This window comes from Biomphalaria glabrata, chromosome 9 (assembly GCF_947242115.1).
Source record: "Biomphalaria glabrata chromosome 9, xgBioGlab47.1, whole genome shotgun sequence".
Lineage (NCBI taxonomy): Eukaryota > Metazoa > Mollusca > Gastropoda > Planorbidae > Biomphalaria > Biomphalaria glabrata.
Window position 1 is genome coordinate 12254596 of NC_074719.1, and position 27942 is coordinate 12282537.

The following is a 27942-nucleotide window of genomic DNA, read 5'->3' on the forward strand; positions in this document are numbered from 1 at the left end:
TTGGTTTTTAAACTTAGGTTGAACATGTTTTATTTAAGTTTAGGCAAGAAAATAAAAAAAAAAAGACTGCAAGATTCATTCTATGCCTAACAACAGAAACCAAGGAAATAGAGTTTTAAAATATAAAAGGTCTACTTACTAGCTATATCTAGATTTACACGGAATGAAACATGAAACGACATTGCTAATTTTTCCAAACTACAACTATAAGCTAGGTCTAAAGTAACAAACAGAATATAAAGTTTTGAGTAAAGCTAAACATTCTCAGATAAGTTTATAAAGATTTTATAAATTAATGATTTGTTAAAGCTCAATTACTGTTACTTCTCATAACTGTAAAAATTTGATAAAACAACAACTTACTTATTGAATCTCTAAGGATGTGCGGTGTGATTATTTCTACAATTCATCTATTCAGCTTACAATTTCTTCATGGGTGGAAAAACCTGGACACGTATCACGAAAACAACTTAAACGATTTTCCTAGAAATTTGATAATTGATAGGCCTATATATCTTTGGGAAAAGAATTACTACCTAATTAACCACACTAAGAAAACTCTAATTTGACTGCTATCACTTTTTTAATGTTATTCTAAAAAATTTAATTTGGTCTTGACCATCTTTCTCTTGAACCGACGCGTCAGCGGATATTTCCGCACGTAAATTCTATTTATTCACGTTCAGGAACATTTTACGCACCGTCTTGTAAGTATTGGACAAGATCTATAGGTCTATCATTAGAAGTTTATGTACTCTGAGTAGGACTGATACCTTTGCTTAACCAGGACTTTTTTTCAAGTGGAGGGGGGATGTTGGGGCGTGCTAAAAGTAATATTATGAATTGTAAAATAATCCCCCTCACGAAAAGTCATCAAACTCTTCAAGGAGGAAATGTCTTTTAAAAACGCAAACAAACATTTGTTTATGCTACTTGTTCTATTTGTTAAGAAAATATATACATCTAAGTATAGTATTGTTGATAAATAAGCATTTGTAAAACTGTATATTTAATAAAGATTTGATTAGTTCTTTAATTTAAATGCATTTGTTTAGACAACATAAACATCTCTGAACTTTTTTTTTTCCTAATTAGAAATCATGTTCAGATAATGAACTATTTCCTCGTGGACAGCTGGGTCAAGGAGGCTCAGGTCATCCAATTTAGTCTTATGTCCCCCAACAACTAGATTCACATGAAATGCTCTAAAACCCATGAATCTTGCTAGTCGATTAGCAGCGTCACTGATTGGTTCGATCTGGCATGGAGAGTTCCTGAAATAATCGTTAAGCTGCTGGGAATACTCCACGGTACAGCCAGGTTTCTGGAACATGGTGCTTATTTTCTGACCCTGTGGTGTGATCGTTATGACGCCAAAGTGATCCCCATTGGTAGCGTAGATCTTTCTTACAGTGCCGTCCTAATAAACAAATAGATATAATAAAAACAAATGCATTTAAACAATAAATTGCAAACATTTACTGTTAATATCAGTATCATGTTTCGGATGTTCCTTCAGAATTGAAGTTAATTACGTCTTAGCCCAAATCTCCCGCAGCACGATGGACAGGGTTTAAACCTGGGACCATCGAATGACAGTGCATAGCATACGACCAGGACGACAATGGAATAGCCTTGTTCTAGGATGGCTGCCTGGTCATGTGGTTTGCGCGCTGGACTGTCGTTCAGACTTATTGATGGTCCCGGGTTCAAACCCTGCCCGCTCCCATCCCCTGTCGTCAGGCGGGAGGTTTGGACTGAGGAAGTAAATTATCTTCAACTCTGAATGAACATCCGATACATGTCAAACGTTTGACAAACAAAAGGAAATAAATAATCGTAAGAAATTTAAGACACATTTGACTATGTCGTCAAGCATCGCAAACTCAGTGCACTCTGGGGCATTCTCTTTTATGGAGATCTGGGGAGATTGGGGTATCTGAGAAAAAAAGTTTTTTTCGTGCTGCCATTGAGAGACCAGCAGACACAACTCAGCACGTGACAAGTCCCCATTAAAAATGTCTGGGTGTGCAGGTGTGCATCGTGATCTATCGGTATTGTGACACTGTTTTCTAACAAAACACATTTCTAAGTCTTGAGTTTATACACATATTAATAAACATTCAGAGTTAGTGCCAATGAAACCGCGTGAACCGCTGACTCGAAAAACGTCTGAAAAAAAAAAAAGATTCGTTCAACTATCACTTTGACTAACCTTTAGTGTATGCCTCTCTCTTAAGTTGCAGTCTTGAAATATGTTTTTACTGACGGGTCCTAAGTAGACATCTATGCTGTTACCAAACTTAGACAACAGTTTCGGAAACTCATTTCCGTGTTTGCGATAGTGGTACACAGCAGTGAGTGGAGAGTCGAAGGACAGATTGTGACTCTCGGCAAGTCGCGTTGCCTTGTTCAAGTCCATTTGAAGGTTTTGAAGAAAGGTTTGCTTTCCTGGTCCGCTGATGTTATTTAAAATGGTGGAAAGTTCAGCTCCGTCTCTTCCTGTAAAAAACAAAGAAAACATAACAACAACAACAAAAAAACATAACAACAAAAAAAAACATAACAACAAAAAAACATAACAACAAAACAATACTTTAAAAAAATCAAAAATGATACGAAGTGTAGTTGTATTAATTACTTTGAATCAGTCATGTAATGAAGTTTCACATAGATCTAGAATCTAGACCAACAATATAAACAGTGGCGTAGCTACCAATGTGCGGGTGGTGCGGGCCGCACAGGGCACCAAGTGGAGAGGGGCACCAAAATTCCCCCAGTATGTATTAATCTCCTATTTCCCTGAGCTTTTCAGTAAAAAACGACAAATTGTATGGACACGAACAAACATACAAACTGTATTTTAAACATAAACTAACGATTTATAAACTAGTCATGACGCTATTTTGTTTCATCTCCATGACTATTTCTTCAATACAATGTAAGCTATAGAACAGTTTGAATCTAATTTACTAGATTTATTTCGGACACACGGTACATGTTGTTACTACACTGATCAATGCTCCCTAATATAAAGAAGAAGATAGGCCAACCTTTTTTTACTTCATTGTTTAGTCCATTGGTTTAATCTAGATATTGAGTTCACAAATATATTTCTAAACTCTAGCTGTAAACAATTGTCTTAGTTTATTCATTTCTTTATGATTCTTTCTAGTTTAATTTTGGAAATAATTCTATTGTAATGTCAATATTTTTAAATAAGCTAACCTTTGTTTTCTACAAGTTTTTTTTTAACTAACTAGTTAATTGTAATACTGTAACGTAAATAAAATGATGAACAATGCTCAAGACTGACTAGTCTGGCTGGCGCCTCAAAACCCTTTTAAGCTCAGACGGAGAAATCGACATCTCTGGTTCTGTCCGGCCTGGGTAGACTATAAGGGCCCCATACCCAGATCTATCGGGGTCCCTCATTACCGACCCATCGGTATAATAGAAAATGACATCTGATGGGTAGGACTTTAGTGTATCTGATGCCAAGTTTTGGAGTATGGCAGGTGTTAATTGCCTTTTGGTGGCTCCCTCTTGCCCTATAAGGGACATGCTTATTTGTGGGGCTGGCATTCTCTTCCAAGGAGGGCAAGTACTAATCCTTCTAATTGGGATTCTGTCAGTGGAGAGCCCAGCTGATTTTGACAAATTGACCACAATATGGAGGAACGATCGCATTTTTATGCCGCTCCTCTCTCTCTACTGTTGCACTAAGATTGTGGTGGTTAGCCTATAGTCGCCACTTTTATAGCGCTCATAGGCCGTAAGTACCACCCTCTCCCTCCTTAAATGTAAAGGAGCCACGTTTGTTAAGATTTCAGCAGCGTTTGTTGAGCTTGTCCGAAAGGTGCCACAAATGAACCTTAGTGCCTGTGATTGTACTCGGTCGAGTGATTCGAGGGCAGTTTTACTAGCATATACTTGAACTGTATAGCTGTACTCATTTGTGATCTGACTGCCCCTAAGTACAATGTGCGTAGCATGTCAGCTTTAGCGCCCCACTTTGTGCTGGCCAGCTTTCTTAGTAACGCTAACTTCTCCGAGGCTTTTCTTTCAACATCCTGGACGTGCTGGAGCATTGACAGTTTTCTATCCAGGGTCACCCCTAGATATTTGGCGTGTTTTCACGTTGGAGTCGCAGCCCACCGAGTTGAAGCTCGAATGGAGCCTAAAGAATGTCGATCCCTAGGCTGAACAGGGACCAAGTCGTTTTGGCAACGTTTATCTGAATCTGTCATTTGTCACAATACGAGGAGATGGTTTGGAGGTCTGCTTGTGATGCCGCCTGTATTTGGTCGGCTTTCTTGCCGGTTGACCAGAGGACAATGTCATCCGCATAAAGCAGTTTCTTTGACCGCAGTAAGGTGCGTTTCTTAAATTTCTTAAGTCTAAAGAAGCATCGAGACAATTTCAAGTCACATCATTGCCAGAGTCCACCGACTATAGGCGAGCTGTTATTGGGTATGAATTAACTGAACAATTAAAAGCAACAAAGCGATCAAGATCTAGAACTAGGTCTAGTTATAGATGTAGATCTAGTTATAGATGTAGATCTAGTTCTAGATCAAGATCTAGAAATAGGTCTAGTTATAGATTTAGCTAGATCTAGTTAGTATGATAAATGAAAAGGAAGACATTAATTTTTATTTGCGAGGGAAGAGTCTTAATGTGTGTGACCCAAGTGATTTTTAGATCTAGCTCACTACCTAAAGTAGGTCAAGAATTTTTTTTCTTGTTGCCAATTTATCGTTTTTAGTTTCTTTTTACTACATGTAACATTTTTATTAATTTTGAATGTATGGATAAGGTTAATAATTATTATATTAAAAAATATATAAGTACGCTAAATGAATATATGGAGGCGCGGTGACTGAGAGCTAAAGTGCTTGGTGTCCTAACTGGGGGTCCTGGGTTCGAATTCTGGTGAAGACTAGAATTTTTACATTTGGGATCTTCAGGGCGCCTCTGAGTCCACCCAGCTCAAATGGGTACCTGACATTGGTTATGGAAAAGTAAGTTGGTTGGTCGTTATGCTGGCCACATGGCGCCCTCGTTAACCGTGGGCCATAGAAATAGACGACCTTTACATCATCCGCCCCATAGATCAACAGGTCTGAAAAGGGAACTTTACTTAATGAATATATAAAAACAACAACTTGTAATTGAAAAAGTACTTATGTTTGATAGAAATTCATTTTGAAGATTTAAACTTTAAAGAGAACAATTAGTTTTATTTTATTATTATTTTAGTGCCCAATGATTTTTAAATGTTATTACTTTCAACGATCTAAACAAGACTGGCTTGAATATTCCTGGTCCATTGGTGAATTCGATGGGGGCCACCTCTGAGTTAGCGTGTTAACATAAACTCTCTTTGTAATCTTTGTATATTTACTATTTACACATGTATGAACATTCGTGGAAATGATTTTTCTTCCAATCTAGCTCTAAAATCTAAAATGATGTCCAGTAGCTGTCGCGGATTATTTAATTAGCTGGGTGATAAAGTGTTTCGAAATTGGGATGTTTAGAGCGTCCTTATGTCTATCCATCTATGAAACGTATTTGTTGTTAGGGCGCCCCTTGGTCCATCAAGATGTGATGAATAATTTCAGGTCAAATAAAAGTGGTTGGTTTATACAGATAAATTACAATAAGATAAAGAAATAACATAATTTAAAATAATGTTGCCAAATCTGGAAAGAAAGCAAATATAACTAAAATTTATCAAGTTTGTACAATTTAAGGGATATATCTTGGTAGTCATGGGCGTAGCCAGGGGGGGGTTTTTGGGGTTCAAACCCCCCCCCGAAATGAAATCCCCCCCCCTTGGGGGGGATCGGAATTTAGTGAATGATTTTTTGCTTTGATTTTGTTTATTTTAGGTGAGATTTTAATACTAAACCATCAATCGCCCCAGCACAACCAATGGGGTTTTGAGTTTAAAACCCCTACCAGGGGGGTTCGAGTTTAAAAACCCCTAACAGGGGTTTTGAGTTTTAAACCCCCTACTTGGGGTTTTTGCAGTTAACCCCCCCCCCCTCTTCTATAAAACAAAACAAAAATGCAAACGAAAATCCCCTAATTCCAATATCACAGTTAAGGGAGATTTTGATTTTAAAACCCCCTCCAAAATTTACGATAAACCCCTCTTCAATATAAAAAAAAGTTAATTACGCACTCAAAATGTTATGAGCGTAGCTAAATGGATTTTGACTCAGATTTGAGTTTAAACCCCACTTCAGCGGGGTTTGAAGGTAAAAAATACCTCTTTAATAATAAAAACAAAGCAAATTATACACTCAAAATGTTTTGAGTGTAGTCAAAGGGGTTTTGAGTTTAAACTCCCCTCCAGTGGAGTTTGAAGCTAAAAAGTACCTCTTCAATATAAATAAAAGCAAATTACTCACACTAAAATCTATTAACGCAGCCAAAGAGGTTTTGAGTTTAAACCCTCGCCAGGGGGGTTTGAGGCTAAAAAATAAATCTTCAGTGTAAGAAAAAAAGCAAATTACGCACTCAAAATGCTATGAGCGTTGCCAAAAGGGGTTTTGAGTTTAAACCCCCATTCAGAGGGGTTTAATGCTAAAAATACCTCTTCAATATAAAAAAAAAGCAAATTACACACTAAAATTATTTGAGCGTAGCCAATCCATTCGGGAGTTTTGAGTTTAAACCCCTCTTCTACAGATGGCGTTTGTTTAAAGTTTAAAACCCCTCAGATGGTTTTGAGTTTAAGATCCCCCTACAGAGCATTTTGAGGTGGAAAACCCCCAACAGATGATTTTGACGATAAAACTTATCTTTTCGATATAAAATCTAAAGCAAACTACAGTCACTTAATTCCAAGAGCGTATTCAAGAGTGGTTACACATTTTTACCAGTGGCAGGGCTCCCTTAATAAACTGCAGTGAATAGTCATCTGCCGAAATTGAAAAACACTAAGATGGCTAAGACAGATTTTAGGAGTCAGTTATAGAGATCGGGTTTAAATCAAGGAAATCCTATGCCGAACTGGGAGTCGACCCTTTAGTAAGATTGTGAGAGAGCGACGCATGAGGTTTGCGGGACATGTTCTCCGACAAAATGAATTATGCATAAGAAGAGTTGCAATGATATCCTAGTACAACTTGACGCCACTCATTCATTGAGGTCCTCATGGCAGGTGGGAAGAGGCTTCAGACATTACCAGTGAAAGATTTTATGGAAACAGCTTGACGTCAAATGCTCCGAACGGCGCGGTAGGGTCTAAGTCAGTAAGAATAGCACATTAGGTTTTTGAAATAAAACTTTTTAATAGCAGGAAAATGCACAGTAGATACCTCAGAATATGCATTTTGTTGGCTTTCAATACCAGAAATAGTGCTTGGCGGCGGGGCTTCGCCCCGCGCTAGCGCTCCCCAGACCCCATTGCTAGTAATGGCAGCTTGACGGCAAAAGCGCCAAACGGCGCGGGAGGGTCTAAGTCAGTAAGAATAGCACATTAGGTTTTTGAAATAAAACTTTTTAATAGCAGGAAAATGCACTGTAGATACCTCAGAATATGCATTTTGTTGGCTTTCAATACCAGAAATAGTGCTTGGCGGCGGGGCTTCGCCCCGCGCTGGGGAGCTCCTAGCGCTCCCCAGACCCCCTTGCTGGTATTGGCGGGGAATCTACAATTTTTCCACTAACTCATGGAAGAACCTATTCTAGGGCACAATAAACGTCTTCCGAAAGAATGAATAAAGATTACGTATACACACACACACACATAAATACATATTAAAAAAAAATTCGCGCGGGGGGGGGGGGGAGAAAAAATCCCCCCCCCCCCTAAACCCCCCCCCGAAAAAAAATCCTGGCTACGCCCATGTTGGTAGTAATACTAAATCGATTTTAAAAAGTGATATTTCCTAATAGAAATTACTCTAAGAGATCAAATAAACTAACCTTGAACTTCGGCTGCTACAATTTCAATGACTCTCATCAAACCGCTGGCGGTATTCAATCCTAAAGCCTCAGCAACTGTGTGTGCCGTGTTCAAAATGTCTGGGTTGTACTTCGCGGAGCCGCCAAACACGTGACTAACTCTCCTCTGGTCCTGTTCGCTCATGTTCTGGAAAATCTTTTCCCCATTTAGTTCAACATCGCTGGGATCTTTTCCATAACATTTTTTCAGTTTCTTGTAATCTTTGTTAAAATTAAATGTTGCAGTAGTGCCCGGAGTTTGTTTTGTCAGCAGCACTCTAGAAAGTGTAAGATAAAAGTTAAATGAAAGAGATATATGCAAATTTAAACACACCTTTTTCAAAACGATTATGATAAAGAAACCAGTATGCAAACATTGTATATAACATTCAGTTACTATACCATTAAAAATCATTTTCTGTTGTGGCAATGAAGGCACCCTATCTATCTTTCATCACAGCAGGATCATTTTAGCCAGAGGCGTAGCTGGGAGGGGTTCAAATTGGAAAGTTTCCCCGACTCCTTCTTGAGGGGGGCTCCCAAATGGGTATCAGAAATTATTTTTACATTAAATATTACGCCACTTCCATGATATCCTGCTATTCACAGTGTTATACAAGTTAATGACCCTGTTGCACGTATTCTACACATTAGACTTATATATTTATTAAGTATGTTATCTCAAGTCATGATGTCGAATGTCAAAATGCAAGGGCCCCTAAAGAGACGAAGCCTTCCTAGCCCGAAAATCCCCAGCCACGCCAGTGATTGTGGCCCACTATCAATGTGCAATTTATTTGAACGTAGAGCTTTGTAGAAAACGGGAGCTTAGACTAAGTGTTTCCCCACACTGTATTCCGCGGAACCCTAGTGTTCCTCGAGGCCTGAATAGGTGTTCCAAGAACTACAAGTTGGCCTATATTTGACAATGCAGCGACTTCTTTCCTCTAATTTGACGGGCAGAGACATCTTGTTTCTATAAATTGGCCAGGCAGCGACTCTCTGCCTTTAAAAGTTGTATTTGGCAGGAAAACGACGTTCTACTTTTTAAAGTTCTATATTTGACTGGACAGCGACGTTCTGCCGTTACAAATGTCAACAATTGAAAGGGGAGCGACCTGAGTGTAGATAGTTTAGGTCGTGAAATCTTAGAGCTTTGTGCCTCAAATTAATAAATGCAACTATGGCTTGAGTAACGTAATGTCTCCTTGTTGCTGACCCGTTTCGGACAATAAGACCAGACACTAGCCAATACTTTTCAAAGTTTGAGCTGGGACTATCACGAGACATCCTCCATGTGTTATATTTGAACTATCGACTTTTAATGCATGTACTCATATTACTTGACGCCGATCAAACAACACTCAAGCTTAGTGTAGTTTTTAAAAAGCTTATATTTTATATTAACTCACTCTGTCTGTCTGTCTGTCTGGTCAAAAGTTTGTACACGTTATTTCTCACACACTCAATTTCAGATCAAGTTGAAGCAATTATCCATTGGCTCAGATACAATATATAAACGAATAAAAATAACCAAATAAGTGAATCACTGGATATTAATTATTTTGCTATACAGCAACAATAGAAATTAATCTTTAACATTCACAGATAAGACTATATATGTAGCCGGATCAAGCTAAAACTTTATGTTTTTGGGAGGATTAATAAAAAATATATTACAACCAATTTGTTTTTTAAATTTTAATCCAGTAAGCGTAGAGATATACCTGTTAGGGTTGATTCTGTTGACATTGCCCTTATTATCAGACACCAAGACTGTTCGGCCCTTTCTGCCCCCAATGTCGATCTTGTCATTTGGATTCACGGATTTGAAAAATTTATTCGCATCCTCCATTCTGTTTACAGTTCGTATGATCTTTGACGTGTCTTTGATACCTCCGTCTCCACGATTTCTGTCCATGAAGTTTTTAAATGTTTCTTTGGTTGCCTCATCAGACATCTTGTCCATGTAACTGTTCAAATGCATCTCTTGAGCTTGGCTTATGATGCTGCTGGCCACCTTCGGCTGCATCAAAGTGTTGGAGAAGAAGAACACGCTCATAGAAAACTGTACAACGTCCAGCGCAGTGACCTCGTCTTTTGACGCTTTGTTGATTAGGTTCGCTAGTCCCATAGCAAGCATGGCACTGTCTACACCCAATGTCGTGAAGTTCAACAAGGTGGCAAAACTCCTCATTGAGTTGCTAAAAATACGACCTTGTTGGGCCCCAGCCACGAGCCTAGCGTTAACCAAAGAGGAAGAGAAATGCAATGGTGTCGCAACGATTCCCAACCAAAGAGTCAGACTTTCAAAGTCAGCAAGACTTTCTCCATGTGTGCCTTTGTCGTAAAGTCGACTTGCCCCTCTGAAATAACAAAATAAATTATGTCTATCAAATATAAAATTATTTTAAAATTATTTTCAAATGTTAAAATAATGGTATAATTTGAAATGAAAATCATAAGTGGCCGTTTCACTTAGGCTAAATAAAACTTAAGTCTCACCTAACAGCACCATAGACTACGTAAAACTAAAGTCTCACCTAACAGCACCATACTTAAGCTATGTAAAACTAAAGTCTTACATAAGCACCATACTTAGGCTATGTCAAACTAAAGTCTCATTTAACAGCACGATACTTAGGCTCTGTAAAACTAAAGTCCACCTAGCGTACCATACTTAGGCTACGTAAAACTAAAGTCTCACCTAGCTGTACCATACTTAGGCTCTGTAAAACTAAAGTCTCGCCTAACAGCACCATACTTAGAATATGTAAAACTAAAGTCTCACCTAACAGCACCATACTTAGACTACGTAAAACTAAAGTCTCACCTAACAGCACCATACTTGGGCTAAATAAAACTAAAGTCTCGCCTAACAGCACCATACTTAGAATATGTAAAACTAAAGTCTCAACTAACAGCACCATACTTAGACTACGTAAAATTAAAGTCTCACCTAACAGCACCATACTTAGGCTACGTTAAACTAAAGTCTCACCTAACAGCACCATACTTAGGCTACGTTAAACTAAAGTCTCACCTAACAGCACCATACTTAGACTACGTAAAACTAAAGTCTCAACTAACAGCACCATACTTAGACTACGTTAAACTAAAGTCTCACCTAACAGCACCATACTTAGACTACGTAAAACTAAAGTCTCACCTAACAGCACCATAGGCAACGTAAAACTAAAGTCTCGCCTAACAGCACCATACTTAGACTACGTCAAACTAAAGTCTCCCCTAACAGCACCATACTTAGACTACGTAAAACTTGTCTCACCTAACAGCACCATACTTAGACTATGTAAAACTTGTCTCACCTAGCAGCACCATACTTAGACTACGTCAAACTAAAGTCTCACCTAACAGCACCATAGGCAACGTAAAACTAAAGCCTCACCTAGCAGAACCATACTTAGACTACGTCAAACTAAAGTCTCACCTAACAGCACCATACTTAGACTACGTCAAACTAAAGTCTCACCTAGCAGCACCATACTTAGACTACGTCAAACTAAAGTCTCACCTAGCAGCACCATACTTAGACTACGTCAAACTAAAGTCTCACCTAGCAGCACCATACTTAGACTACGTCAAACTAAAGTCTCACCTAACAGCACCATAGGCAACGTAAAACTAAAGTCTCACCTAACAGCACCATACTTAGACTACGTCAAACTAAAGTCTCACCTAACAGCACCATACTTAGACTACGTCAAACTAAAGTCTCACCTAGCAGCACCATACTTAGACTACGTCAAACTAAAGTCTCACCTAGCAGCACCATACTTAGACTACGTCAAACTAAAGTCTCACTTAGCAGCACCATACTTAGACTACGTCAAACTAAAGTCTCACCTAATAGCACCATAGGCAACGTAAAACTAAAGTCTCACCTAGCAGCACCATACTTAGACTACGTCAAACTAAAGTCTCACCTAGCAGCACCATACTTAGACTACGTCAAACTAAAGTCTCACCTAACAGCACCATAGCCAGCAGAAACAGAACCCGTTACGGCAGCTGCTGTAATCACGACGGGCGCCAATGGAGTAAAGCAAGCAGCTATTCCCACAGCACCAGATACTGAAAGTTAAAAGGTAATAGCTTTTAATTTTCAAGTCTCAATTATGATTAGACTTCAATTTTGTATGTGTGTAATGTCTTTGAATGTCTAACTGAAAGTATAATAAACCACTAGAGTGAGACAACATGGTTGGAATAGCTTCGTAAGAAAAGGTCTGTTATTAGTTAAATAATTATAGATGTCGCTCCATAGCACCCGAGGATGATATATTTCAATGTTATCTAATATATAATGCAGAAAGTAAGGCGTATGTATGTATGTATGTATGTATGTATGTATGCATGTATGTATGTATGTATGTATGTATGTATGTATGTATGTATGTATGTATGTATGTATGTATGTATGTATGTATGTCCCAAATAAAAGTCAAAACCGTTTGACCAATCTTGACAAAACTTGGCACAAATGTTCCTTAGATCATGACAAAGACCGTAGTGTACGTTCAAGTATCCTCCCAAAACAGGAGGGCTCTAAAAATAAACAAATAGTACCTAATTATATCTCTGTTAAAGAATTTAACTTTTTAATAAATCGGGTAAACCCGTTTTCAGAGTATTTTATATTTGATATAAATATGTCGTCAAAACGGGTAAATCCATTTTCATATTCTACTCGTGGCAAATTAAAAAATAATAAATTAAGGGAACATTCTCCATGATCTAAATGCAATCCATTAGATTAGTAATACCCAATCTAAGGCCCGCAGGCCATGGGTAATATCCGGCTAATAATTTACATAATACTTTAGGTCTTTAGTGCTCTCTTTTCAATATCTACAATATAAAATTTCCTGATCCTGATCACTAATTCTTCCACTTGTAAGCCATTTTAGATTGAAACCTAGAGGTTAATTAACTATTGGTATTAATTATAGTGTTTGTTCTAGCAAGGAAAGAAATTGTACTTGACTGATACAGTGGTATAAGTTGAATTAGTTCCCTTTATACTTTGTAGACAGAAAACTTTCTATTTCCATAAGCATTTTCCTGGCACAGTGGTTGGTGCACTGCACTGGGGGAGGCTGATAGACTTTAGCCCTCGTGTTCGATTTTTGTTTTCTTAATGCAATAGAAAGGAAACCCTCTCTCCCTCTGTCCCCAGCCCTTTCCCATTGGTCCAGATAGAATCAGCGTAGTGAAAAAGCCAAAAGCATGAAATTGCTCTAAACAAAACAATTGGTAAAAATATTTCTAATCGCACAGATTTATTACTGTTAGTCTAGATCTATTACAAATTTAATTGCATGACTGATCCAAACTAATTGATACAATTACATTTATTGTAACATTTATTTATTTGTATGTTTTTCTTGTTGACTTTTGAGATTATTCATCCTGATTCTTCTTCTTGCAATGCTAGAAAACATGTCTAATTTTTCTCCTTCTAATATTAATATTGATGATATTTACCAACTCCTTTTTGTGTGCAGGTCTTTTATTTTAAATAGGATTTGTTAATTAAGCGATCCGAGATTATGTACTTTTAAATGGTACTCAGACATTAGCATACATTTTTGCCACAAGAACTATGTTATTTTGATTAAAGAAAATAGCTTACCAAACGAAGTGATTGCTGTGACAGTGTCCGCCTTGCCAAGAAGCCATGTTGAAGTCTTAGATGCTGGAGACTTTCCAAACTCCACATCAGGATCACGTTCAGCATCAAATGTGTAGCTTTCATCCCCACTGCATGTAAAGAAACCTCGTGTAGGATAGCAGTACTCAAGCTCGGGGAGACAGTTGTTAGATTTCCAGTCATCCCAGTCTTTGTAAGTCCGGCCCTGGAGGTCAACAAAGGTTCTCAAATCTCGACCAGACGTATCCTTGCCGACGAATACGGAAAACAGAGGAAGAGCGAATGGTGATTTGTCTTGCTTGCAGCATATAAAGATGAATCCAATCCGAAGTTCAGTTGATGAGGATTTCTGGTGGACCTTGAAATATAAGAACCGACTTTTTGTTAGAGATCTAGGAAGCATTAGCGTGTATTTGATCTACAGATCTAGGAAGCATTAGCGTGTATTTGATCTACAGATCTAGGAAGCATTAGCGTGTATTTGATCTACAGATCTAGGAAGCATTAGCGTGTATTTGATCTACAGATCTAGGAAGCATTAGCGTGTATTTGATCTACAGATCTAGGAAGCCTTAGCGTGTATTTGATCTACAGAAGCAAACAACAAACAAAAGTTTTCTATTTACAAAGAGGGAAAAAATAATCAAGGGAAAACATTGAATCGAATGTGAACGAATACTTACTTCCCTTGCATTTTGAGTGTTTTAGCCTACCCAAGGGAGGTCTCGTTATATGGACATTTGGGCAAATGACCGATGCTTCGATATTGACATGGTCGATTGGAATTGCACTAAGGCCAGTAATACACTAAAAGATTGTATAATATTCTCTTATTAGAAAATAGGAAACAGAATGTCTTCACCGTTTCATACATTAAGATTTGTAAAAGTATTTTTACAGACTTCACAATCTAAATGCCAACCCATTTTTTTTTCCCGTAATAATTTGTACTAGATTATATCTCTATACAATTCTACTAAGATGCAAGTACAGACTCCGAGAATCTCTTATGCAATTAACTAGCCCTTTTGTAAAGCCCTTTTGTAAAGCCCCTTTTGTAAAGCCTTTTTGTAAAGCCCTTTTGTAAAGCCCTTGTGTAAAGCCCTTTTGTTTCATAATGCCATATAACCTGGTTCACTAATGTGGACGTTTTCAAGTCACTTTAAAGTAATTCCAAATATTTAGTGGTCCGGATAATATGGCAATGCCTGGTCAAATGTTGACACGTAGTCCGGCCAAGAGTTGAAACATTTAGACACATGTAAGAAACTGGACATCTCCCCCCACATCACTAACAAGACTTAAATAATAATTTTTAATTCTAATGTCAAGGCGGTCATACTGTAGGGTTCTGAAACATGGAGAACAACTGAAGCAACAACAACAAAAAAGTACAGACCTTCATCTCAGAAATATATTAAAAATACACTGGTACGACAAAATAGAAAACACCAAACTGTGGGAGATGGGCGGACAGAGAAATGTAGAGGTGCACATCTTAGAGAGAAAGTGGAGATGGATTAGTCACACCCTTAGAAAATATACCAACAACAGATCTAGACAGGCCTTAGAGTGGAACCCCCAGTGCACAAGACGTAGAGGATGACCAAGAAGAACATGGCGACGCAGTGTACTAGATGAAGCCGAGAGGACTGGAAAGAGCTGGGAAGCCATTAAAAAACAAGCAAGAGACCGTGGAGAGTGGCGTGTTGTTACTAAGGCACCATGTTCCATGAGGAACGCAAAGGAAAGATGATGATGATGGTGAAATTGATGCAATTTGAATGATGACCATCAAACATCAATAATTCGAAATTAACATTTGAACACCTTAACAGTGTATCTTCTTTTTAGGATTGTATGAATAGGATTTAAATAGTCTGTAAAAGGGCAAATAGGATAGTAACTATGTAGATGAAAAGATGTGGACTGCAGCAATCACATACATGGAGGTCACACGTTGAAAGTAACCAAGCATATTTAGGTCAGTGCAGGAGAAGTACACACATGTTGTTGACGACATAGAGATGCCTAAGGCACTCAGTAGTAGCGAACCAATCATTACAGAAGGCTTGATCGCCGACCTGTGACGTTGCAGCCTATGGGCAGTTTAGACCGATAGATCGTTACCACGTCACACGTCGTGACGTCAGACCTGTGACGTGGTAACGAGCCATTGGTCTGAACTGCCCACAGGTTGCAACGTCGCAGGTCATTGTTGTTGGCCCCCTTCAGTCGTAGAACGACTGTGGTTCATCTCAAGCAGCGAGATGAAAGCCTGGGCATTGTTTACGGTCGTAACGATGTCGCCCACACAGCAGCTCCCCCCTCTCCACACAGCTGATGTGATCAAATGAACGGAATATCCGATACAGTTTAGATCAGAAGCGCCGCAGGTTTTGACAGTTGTAGCACAGTGTGCCACAAACTGACTAAGGGTCACTAGCTCCTGATTTTTCCTCTGGTATTCTACCGAAGCCATTCTCCTGTTAGGGTATAGGCGCAAGGAATCGGAGGTTTGGATTCGATTTAAAGAGTTTAATATATACAGTTATCGATACCTCATAGATTACATCCAGTATCCCCTGTGCAGTCTTTCTTTGCTCATCCGTGTAGGCCTCCTCAATCGATTTCGCCTCAGAGGCTGGCGGGCCAAACATGGCGTAGCAAATTTTAGCCCTGATGATATCATTGTCCGTAGACTTGACGAACTGGTGCCATTGGGTTCCTGAAAATCCCACATAATAAGTCTTCAGAATCTTTTTAGCTGCTTCTTTCCAATCGCCGACATCACCAGGCTGATCTTGTGATGCCATTTTGTGTGTAAATGATTAATAATCGAACAAGGCACAATCAACTGAATCAAGAATGTATAAATCAAAGAAAATGTAGAGAAACAGTTATCTATTACAATTGCGGATCACACTTCAATGTGAAGTACTGAAGGAACTGTTCGTATTTCCGAGCTAATTATTTTGGAAGAGCGTCAGTGTTCTATAGATTGTGGTCAACTAAATCTCAGCTGATATGTTTTAAAACCTAGTTCTAATGACTATGTGAAAAGATTTGCTATAAAGGTTCAAGACGTATTGTAGACTGAGATGTTATACCTAACAGTTCTATCTGTACACTGAGATGTTATACCTAACAGTTCTAGCTGTACACTGAGATGTTATACCTAACAGTTCTATCTGTACACTGAGATGTTATACCTAACAGTTCTATCTGTGCACTGAGATGTTATACCTAACAGTTCTATCTGTACACTGAGATGTTATACCTAACAGTTCTATCTGTACACTGAGATGGAAACACTGTAGACTAATAGTCTATTAACAAACAATATGTGTGTCTAACAGCATCAACTAAATTTTTGAATGCCTTCTAGGAGCACACTATTCGTCATATTCTTCAATCAAGTCCTGATACCACCAGAAATGTGAAGGCGGAATTGATGTCAAATCTTGAGGAACAAGAGTTGAATATTCTGGAGGAACTCCCCTGGTATGTTTAATGTAATCCTCAACACACTTAACTGGGGCAGAACTTAATACAGGCTTCAGTTCGGAGTAGGTCTTCTGGTCTTCTCTGAACTCATCAATTAAATACTCCAATCCTGATCGACAGCGCTGGGCAGTTTGACGTAGATCTGGATTCAATGAGCCGTGGAGGCTGGCAAAAGACGTTTCTAGTAGTGGCAATGTTCTTCTCAATAGCTCTGCAGCTTTAGCCTTGTCAGGTTCAGCAAACAGAGGTTTCGTTTCAGAGAAAGCTAGCAGAACTAAATCTCTGGCCACAACGTAGAGGAACGGCGAGTGCTGTTGAAGGCCAGCCAACTTCTGCAAATGGATTAATAGTTTACTTTTCACCATTGGAAATATTCTGAGGAAGAAACGAAACGAAATAAAATTATAGAATATTTTTTTTTAAGTTGCAAGGAAACGAGATAAAATAATAACAAATTCACAAAATTTCAATCGGAAACAGAATAGGCAGCTTTTCTCACTGGACATTACACAATTTGACCTGTGTAACAATAAACCATTAATAAGCAGTAAAAATAAAGTGGTTTAATTTGTTTGTTCATCTTTATAGCGTAGACAATTAAATTCTAATAATATTGCATTTAGATTATTCTGAGGGTAACGCTAATAGACAAATTGGCTAACAAAGAAAAAAAAAAGGGGGAGGGGAGCATCTGCGAAACCTAAACCTCAACAATGGCTTGCGACGTCGCAACCTGTTGACAGTTTGAACCAATAGCTCGTTGCCATGTCACAATTCTGACGTCACGACCTATGACGTGGTAATGAGCTATTGGTCTTTAACCACCACAGGTCAGTGTTGAGGCCTTCTATAGCTAAGACTAAGAGTGCTTTACTGATCCTTAAGGAAATTTGTTTTGATTACAAGGACTCTTTTCTCATGTAAGGATAACAGAACAGAAACATTCCCATAAATAGAATAGACACAAAGTTCATTTATCGACTACACATAGACATCTTGATGTTTCCTGATCAACGAGTGGCGTTGATAAAGTCTGACCGAGTAAGGAACGAACGAGTTTTTGTACCGCTCGGTTCTAGTCTTGATTGACAGGAGTGCCCACTTCGTGACGACTTGACGTAGTTATGATAGATATGGTGGGTGTTGTCTTCCCAGATTTTTTTTGAGAAATGTTTGTTTAAAGAGTTCAGTTAAATATGCTAGATAACGATTAGTCACGGCGAAACACTTCATGAAACATTTGAAAACTAGAAAAGATATGTTCTCACATTGGAATCAAAACGTCTAACAGTCTAGTATCACGGTTTTCGATCAATAGAACATAGATTTATATTTTATTTGTTCAATACATTTTTGATACATTGTCAGCTTTGAAGAAATTACGGTAATGTCCTTCGGATGGAGGAATGGACATATCTCGAAAGTCTTTCTCTATTGCCAACTCGCGATGGACACACGCAAAAATAAAAAGAAAACGTCGTTTCCAGTGGACGTAATCAGACGGTATCTCAAAACAGTGGGCATCCATGTTGACTGCTGGGAAGTTATAGCCCTAGACAAGCACCATGTGGAGAGAGATGGTAACAAAGACAGTGAAAAAGCGATTAGCTCAGCCTTGGAAGAAAAGTGAGCCAAACTTATATGACTGGTTCCTCTACCACCAAAGCAAATTACACCTTTGCCTGCGTATTTGGACGGGAATGCCTCTCCAGAATTGGGCTCTCCAATGAAAAAGTGTTCCACTAGATGAGCCATAGTCGTTCTATGACTAAAGGAGGCCAACAGTCAATGCTAGGTCAAGGTCTAATAGGACAACAATAAACGAGTAAGGAACGAACGCTTTCTGGATATGATACAGTAGAAAAATAAACTGTTCATTTGCAGATTGTACCTGCATAAATTTCACTCTATATAGTGCAAGGGCGTAGCCAGGGTGGGGTTCTTGGGGTTCAACCCCCCCCCCCGAAATGAAATCCCCCCCTGGGGGGGGGGGAGTCGGAATTTAGTGATTGATTTTTTGCTTTGATTTTGTTTATTTTAGGTGAAATTTTAATACTAAACCATCACTTGCTCTAGCACAACCAAAAGGGTTTTGAGTTTAAAACCCCCTACCAGGGGGGTTCGAGTTTAAAAACCCCTACCAGGGGGGTTCGAGTTTAAAAACCCCTACCAGGGGGTTCGAGTTTAAAACCCCTACCAGAGCGGTTCGAGTTTAAAAACCCCTACTAGGGGTTTTGAGTTTAAAACCCCCTACCAGGGGTTTTGAGTTTTAAACCCCCTACCAGGGGTTTTGAGTTTTAAACCCCCTACCTGGGGTTTTTGCAGTTAACTCCCCCTCTTCTATAAAACAAAACAAAAAAAAATGCAAACGAAAATCCCCTAATTCCAAGAGCACAGTTAAGGAAGATTTTGATTTTAAAACCCCGTCTAAAATTTACGATAACCCCCCTCTTTAATATAAAAAAAAGCTAATTACGCACTCAAAATGTTATGAGCGTAGCTAAATGGGTTTTGACTCAGTTTTGAGTTTAAACCCCACTTGTAAAAAATACCTCTTTTTAATAATTAAAAAAAAAGCAAATTATACACTAAAAATGTTATGAGTGTAGTCTATGGGGTTTTGAGTTTAAACTCCCCTCCAGTGGAGTTTGAAGCTAAAAAGTACCTCTTCAGTATAAATAAAAGAAAATTACTCACTCTAAAATCTATGAGCGTAGTCAAAGGGGTTTTGAGTTTAAACCCCCCGTCATCTTCAGTGTAAGAAAAAAAGCAAATTACGCACTCAAAATGCTATGAGCGTTGCCGAAAGGGGTTTTGAGTTTAAACCCCCATTCAGAGGGGTTTGGTGCTAAAAATACATCTTCAATATAAAAAAAAAGCAAATTACACACTAAAATTATTTGAGCGTAGACAAGCCAATCGGGGGTTTTGAGTTTCTTCTACAGATGGCTTTTTTTTTTAAAGTTTAAAACCCCTCCAGATGGTTTTGAGTCTAAGATCCCCCTACAGAGCATTTTGAGGTGGAAAACCCCCAACAGAAGATTTTGACGATAAAACTTCTCTTTTCGATATAAAATCTAAATGCAAACTACAGTCACTTAATTCCAAGAGCGTATTCAAGAGAGGTTACACATTTTTACCAGTGGCAGGGCTCCATTAATAAACTGCAGTGAATAGTCATCTACCGAAATCGAAAAACACTAAATATAGCTCAACAAAGATGGCTAAGACAGATTACAGGAGTCAGTTATAGAGATCGGATCTAAATCAAGGAAATCCTATGCCGAACTGGGAGTCGACCCCTTAGTAAGATTGTGAGAGAACGACGCATGAAGTTTGCGGGACATGTTCTCCGACAAAATGAATTACGCATAAGAAGAGTTGCAATGATATCCTAGTACAACTTGACGCCATTCATTCATGGAGGTCCTCATGGTAGGTGGGAAGAGGCTTCAGACATTACCAGAGACAGATTTTTATGGAAACTGCTTGACGTCAAATGCTCCGAACGGCGTGGGAGGGTCTAATTCAGTAAGAATAGCACATTAGGTTTTTGAAATAAAACTTTTTAATAGCAGGAAAATGCACTGTAGATACCTCAGAATATGCATTTTGTTGGTTTTCAATATCAGAAATAGTGCTTGGCGGCGGGGTTTCGCCCAGCGCTGGGGAGCTCCTGGCGATCCCCCAGACCCCTTGCTAGTAATGGCGGGGAGACCACAATTTTATGGAAACAGCTTGATGGCAAATGCACCGAACGACGAGGGAGGGTCTAAGTCAGTAAGAATAGCACATTAGGTTTTTTAAATAGAACTTTTTAATAGCAGGAAAATGCACTGTAGATACCTCAGAATACATTTTGTTGGTTTTCAATATCAGAAATAGTGCTTGGCGGCGGGGCGAAGCCCCGCGCTGGGGGAGCTCCTAGCGCTCCCCCAGACCCCTTTGATAGTAATGTCGGGGAATCACTAACTCATGGAAGAACCTATTCTAGGGCACAATAAACGTCTTCCGAAAGAATGAAGGGTCAGAATGTAATAAAGATTATGTACAAACACACACACACACATAAATACATATAATTTTTTTTTCGCGGGGGGGGGGGGGGTCGGGGGGGGGGGAGAAAAAAAATTCACCCCCCAAAACCCCCCCCGAAAAAAAATCCTGGCTACGCCCATGATATAGTGTATATATATATATATTACCGCAAAGTGCGAAATTCGGCAATGCCCAAAAACTCCTGGCAAAATGAGCAATGATCTCCAACTTTGCCTAGGCATTGTATAAAACGACTGCTATGGGCAATGTGTCAAATGTGGATTTAAAGTATTTTATTAATAATACACATTTCTCAAAATAGCTAGTATTCCTTTGTTAACGTAGGCCTAATCTGAATAATTTATGCCCTCTTTCAAGCTTGTATGTTTAATTACGGCTGTAAGTGTGCATGCTTGGTAGGACTGTATTGTATTAGGTCAAAGGTTGATACACTAAAAGTTTCATTATTGTTGTTGTTGTTGTTGTAAGAAAGGCGAAAGATAAAAGTTCCAATATGTAAATCAAGCCAAATAGGACTAGTAAGAATGGAGTCACTTGATTATATATTGATGGAAAAGCTGATCAGACGATTTTATCGGGATGATGGTGGAAGTTATTTTATCCTATTAATCAAGGCTTCAGTGCAATTCAAGAAAAAGGTTGGGAAATGGGATTAAAACGAGAACAGAAAATGAGTGGACCAGACTTTCCTTTACTTTAACTGCAGATTGTATAGTACGCTTTTATTTATATAAGTTAATACAACTGATTGAAACATTATTATATTGATTTTAAATGTGTGTTTAAGGAGAAACTGATAAAAATAAAAGAGCAGCTTTTAACAGTATAATGAATGACTTTGATCCTATTTAGTATTTGTATGTAAACAGTTGAACCATCCCAGTGTCTCGACACTTGTTCATTCTTCATTTTAGTTCTACTTAGAAAAGAAAACCAACACTTGTATATTTGACTCATACTAATGAGTATTGCTATTTTAAAATATGATTTGTTCAGTTACACAAGTATTTCATTCATTGAAACTTGAAAATGCGTCTAGCATAGGGTCAAAGAAGACATACACCTACAAATGTCTTTTTAGTCTTAAGAAATCCTGATGTGTTTTTTTTTTTGTATTATTTTTACTTATTTGTATTCAATTTATACATATCCTTCTAATTAAGACCTTCTATACTTTGACTGGCACATAAATAGTCAGTCTTTAGAATGCGTAGCTATTCAAGGGAATGCCTAGACAAAGTAGGAAACAGATCTAATTCATTTCGTACTTCGTACCCCAAAACGCCAGACATTCTATAGAATGCCTGCATATCGAACTTTGCGGGTAACATATATTTAAAAATAAAAAGTAAAATCTGTCATCAGCTTGAAAGACTTAAATAGACTCACCCTCAGACAACTGCTTTGTCTGCATTAGACAAGACAAAATATGTAGGTTGCAACGGGGTTTACACAGTTATTTGTTTCACTCATCCTTATTCTTTGGAATCAAAGATACACACAAAGTCACGAATAAACAAACAAAAAATAATGTAGAAGAATGCATAATGATATTTAACTCTTTCTCTCCGTAATTATTTTCCAATTTCCGATGGAATTATTCATTTTGCTCATTTGTGTTTCACTCCCCTGTTATGATTAAATTTCAAAAACTGTTGTGCATGTAACCAGGAAATGTTATAGTAGGGATATAATTATAGAAGAATGCATGCTCTTTTCAAATAAAACAAATGAAGTTTATAAAACGAAAAATTAATTTTTATCTAATGGGTCAAATCAACGTTAGTATCGTCAGTTAGGAGAGAAAGAGTTAAGAAAGAATACCCGTTAGTTCAAATCTATAAAAAAAACAAAAAACAAAGGTCTTGGGGAAAAAAACAAGGATATAAATTAGAATGCCTGAAGGAAGTTCCTTGCTTTAAATTACAGACGGATCAGACTTCCGTGCCAGCACTTACAGCTCACACACACACACACACACACAAACACTCAGGTAACAAAACGAGTTTACACGAAGACGTGGGTTCCGAATGTTAAACCCTGATGTGGCTAAAAACTAAAATTAGTATCAGTACGTCATCAGGACCTAGGTCTACTGTACTGATAGCAATCAGATTTCACACAAACACGATAAGATTATGTCCCAATATCTTAAAGTCTGTCTTAAAGGTTATGTTCCAAAACATAGGAGCCACATTATAAGATTACGACTATATCGTATATACTCAGTATATAGTGAACTGTTCTACCTATTAGATCTAGAATTTTATCATCATCTCTTCAGTAAACATCAACTGGTGAATGTCACAACACTTACATCTACCTAATGGGCCACAAAACCGCTGTTTTAAAGTCCTACATATTTTAGATTTATTTATATAATATTTTTGATATGCCATTTAAAAATTAAGATAAAAAATCTAGACCTCGCCGGGGCCTAGCCCAAACCTTCCACAGGAAGGCTTGTGAAGGCGATATAGACATCGAAACGACAGCCCAGAGCGCATAGCACGAGACCAGACAGAAATAAAGCTCAAAGTTACTTTCTACAGTGAATGTAACATCCATATACAATTAACCCAATACATAATAAAACAAAATACTTCAACACAGACTTAACATATTTAGGTCTATATATGAAATGTACGTGTTTTTTTTAATATAATCAATATCAATCTGGATCTAGAATCTTCCAATAGTTTTATTCTAAAAGATGTTAGAATGAAAACTAGGTAAAGAAAGTTACATTCCAATAGAACAGATCTAAAGTAGAGTAAAAAGTCAAACCTGATTCTATTCATGAACGAAACAAACTTGCACGTGTTTATAAAGCTGTGTAGTGAAACTACAAGAGGAATGTACATTCAAGGAAATTTGGGATTTCCCTGTATGATACAATGTAACGTAATTCTATTTTTAGACATTTGACGTGGAGAGAGCACACTAGCTAGAGGTATGGTCTATATTCCGAACAAGTGCAACAAATGCTTAATTGAACTACGGGAAAAGTCGATAATAGGCCACGTTCTTATCTGTTTAAAAACGGTGTTTGTTGTCCAAATAAAATTTATGGCGAGCTGAACCAAGGATAGAGCTTTGTATCACATTAGAACAGAACAAGACAGGACAAAATTCTATTTCTATGTTCATGGAGTAATTTCTGTCTAGTATCTTTCATGTGTTTGCTTTACAGTGCACAATGTCTATAATTCAAATACTAGATACTTTTACCTATCCTGTTGGACCGTTGGGGCACCATGCAAGATTTGTCGACCGTCTTTCTCCATTCCTCTCTGTCTTTTGCATTAGTTAGAACCTCTTTCAATGGCAGGCCCGTCCATTCAGACTCTTATTACAAGCCAGTTATAAATAGTTACCACATGGCTGCCTGGTCTTGCGGTATCGAGACTATACTTTAACGATTGGTCTCGGCGGTATACGCGGTGTAGCTGCTAGACTGTCGTTATGTTGTGTCGAGGGTCCCGCGTTCAGACCCTGCCCGCTAACCCCCCCCCCCCCCCCCCGGTCGTCCTGCGGGAGGTTCGGACTAGGAAGTAGATTTTCTTAAACTCTGAAGGAACATCCGAAACAAGAACAACATTTAAACTATTACATCTTATATCAAACATTTCAAATATTACATCTTATATCAAACATTTCAAATATTACATCTTATATCAAACATTTCAAATATTACATCTTATATCAAACATTTCAAATATTACATCTTATATCAAACATTTCAAATATTACATCTTATATCAAACATTTCAAATATTACATCTTATATCAAACATTTCAAATATTACATCTTATATCAAACATTTCAAATATTACATCTTATATCAAACATTTCAAATATTACATCTTATATCAAACATTTCAAATATTACATCGTATATCAAACATTTCAAATATTACATCGTATATCAAACATTTCAAATATTACATCGTATATCAAACATTTCAAATATTACATCTTATATCAAACATTTCAAATATTACATCTTATATCAAACATTTATCTCAAATCTTAAATTTACTGTAGAATGGCTCTAAGCCTCTAACTTCATTGTAATAAAAGCGAGAAGAATCGCGTTTCGAATCTCTTCTTCCACAAATTTAGAGTCAATAATATTGCAGCCCCATCTCCCCCAAAAATGTTTTAGTGGCTACAGAATAGTTTAAACCAGTGATGCCCAAACTACGGCCCGCGGGCCACATTCGGCCCGTGACGTGGTTCCGACCTTCCCGCCAAAACATCGGTACAAAATGCAGAAAAGAAAAATGAAAAGGTTGAAAAAATTATTTTCTCATTATTAGGACTTTTTCTTGGAATTTATTCTAATCTATTGTCTTTCTAAAACAAACCATCACAAAAATATGGTGGCATTGTTGGTTTGAGCCGCTAAGAAAAGATCGCTAATTTACGCCTAGAAGAAAGCGATTGACGAAAATATTGACCAAGAAGTCAAGAAAATGAGTCGGCTGTCATGGAGGCTATAGAGTTGCTCACATTTAAAGAATAGGAATGTAGTATAAAAAATGCGTGCTACCAGTGATAGAATAAAATCTTCCTGAAAAAAATAGTTGAAGCTGTGCCGCCTTTCTGGTTTGACAACTGCTAAATGAGTGAACGATGTTGGTGAAAATCTCCATTTTAAATTAAACCATTTTAAACTAAAGGACAGAACAGCAGATTGTGAAATAATTACTATTGCCGCTGAGAAGTGACACCAACTGATTGACTTACTAAGCCATACTTCCCTTCTTGAGAAATTTTTAGCAATGCAGACAATAGATTTCTACGCCTTGTTGTCAGAAATCTTTAGTAGAAAAACTTTTTTAGTTATAAGACATGTGAAATACTTGTTACGTAATTAGCTTATTATGGGTTTACATAAGTCTAATGGAGCCACGGGAATTGTAATAAAACAATTTAAAATGGTTTATTCTCTATTTCGAGGCGCGGTGGCTGAGCGGTAAAGCCCTTGGCTTCCGAACCGAGGTCCCAGTAAGAATCCTGGAGAATAATTTCGGGATCTTTGGGCGCCTCTGAGTCCACCCAATTCTAATTAGTTGGGGAAAGTAAAGGCGGTTGGTCGTTGTGCTAGCCACATGAAACCCTGGTTAACCGTGGGTCAAAGAAACAAATAGATGACCTTCACATCATCTGTCCTATAGACTTCTCTATTTTATTTTTTTGTATTTTTTTGTTAATGTGGCCCGCAACACGAGTGTCGAAAATTAAAATGGCCCGCAGGCCGTATAACGCTGGGCATCACTGGTAAACTGTTTCTCAAACTGGGGAGGATGGGGGGGATTCTGAAGCCACCAAGTGTACTAATAAGCTAGTACAATCGGCTTAAGTATGTTTGTCGCCAACATTGATTATAATCTGAAGCCAATTCTGTCTTTCTAAAAGTTAACTTAATCATCTCTTAATGAAACTGATTATAAGTCTAAAAAGCATTGGTCTCAGCTCGGGAAGAAAAGCGTGCATGAAACCAGTATAAACCGGCTTTTCCTTTATAAAATCTCATCAACATCTACCAAACTGAGTAAATATTTTTACAATTTTATTTTAAACAAAATTATAATTTCAATAAACACTCCTTCAAACAAATATGTGTTTGTTTGTTTTTTGTTTTTTTTTACATTTGTAACTTCTGCAGTAATGTAGCTTTTTCACTGAAGGGTCCGTGGGCTGATTCTGACTGTAAAAAGGGGTCCCCGGAGCAATAAAATTTGAGAACCTCTGCTCTATCTTTTATAATACAGACGTTACTTCAGAACAGAAGATGATAACGTCCATGCATGTTCACCAATGACCTAAATTCTGCTAAGTCACTGGTTTTCCTGGCTAGCTCAGGTAACCCATTCCATGATCTAATAGCACTAGGGAAGAAGGAGATATACGAATGAAAGAGGTCAACATTTAAGCTAAGACTCTCTTTGATTGATACCAACAGTACCCCCTTATTAGCAGTGTATCAGCAAGAAACATTTCTTCACTGTTGTATTAGTTTCTAGTACGCGTAGTCTAGCTATTATCAACGTGTAATCATAGACATAAATAAATATAGACTGGAAAAAGGAAGTAACTTCATGTAACTTGAAAACATGTATATCTATTGTATTCGGATTTCCGAATTATGAAAAGTTGCATGATCTCCATTCTTAGAGATTAAACAAAACTACACTGCCTCCTTATTTACAATATATATAGGTGTGTATAGATATGAATACTTAACTTTTAAACTGCTCATAAATGCTTTATAATAAAATACACAAAATTGCAAGTCACAAATTTTCGTTTCATAAAACTCTTTAATTGGCCAGTCTATATTTATTTATGTCTATGCGTGTAATACAAGGGGGGCTAACACGTCTTCAATATTTACTCTAAAGGTTTATGACCCCTTACAATCGAAGGCTTGCCAACTGTACATACAGGAGAGACATTTAGATTTACAACCAGACCGTAGACCTAGTGCAAGAATATAACTATCTAAGTAACAACTATAACAAACTAAAATGGAGTGAACACTGTCAGAATCTTTATGCAAGAATACATCTATCACTTTCTTTCTTGCTAGTATAGACTAAATAATTAAAAATAAAAAAAAAGCAATTATAACTTACACACTGCATAATCTCTTCAAAAAGTGTTTCATGAAAGACGCCTTTCCAAAACACACACAATTCTCAATTAAACCACAGTTACATCAGATCTGGAC

General features: G+C 37.8%; 1 protein-coding gene across 4 annotated transcripts; it reads right to left on the bottom strand.

Annotated features, from left to right (window-relative positions):
- LOC106061951 (uncharacterized) lies at positions 1-27942 on the bottom strand. 4 transcript variants are annotated; one of them, XM_056041250.1, is made up of 8 exons: positions 27848-27942; positions 16198-17518; positions 13619-13994; positions 11952-12057; positions 9690-10328; positions 7945-8240; positions 2216-2502; positions 1-1420 (listed from the first exon to the last, which is right to left on the bottom strand). In XM_056041250.1, the coding sequence occupies exons 2-8, from the start codon at positions 16450-16452 to the stop codon at positions 1088-1090; spliced, it is 2292 nt and encodes a 763-aa protein (XP_055897225.1). In that variant the 5' UTR covers positions 16453-17518; positions 27848-27942; the 3' UTR covers positions 1-1087. The 4 variants fall into 4 exon arrangements, with proteins under 4 accessions (XP_055897225.1, XP_055897227.1, XP_055897223.1 ...); XM_056041252.1 differs by lacking the exon at positions 27848-27942 and adding an exon at positions 23990-24147 and having other exon boundaries at positions 1-446; XM_056041248.1 differs by lacking the exon at positions 27848-27942 and adding an exon at positions 23990-24147.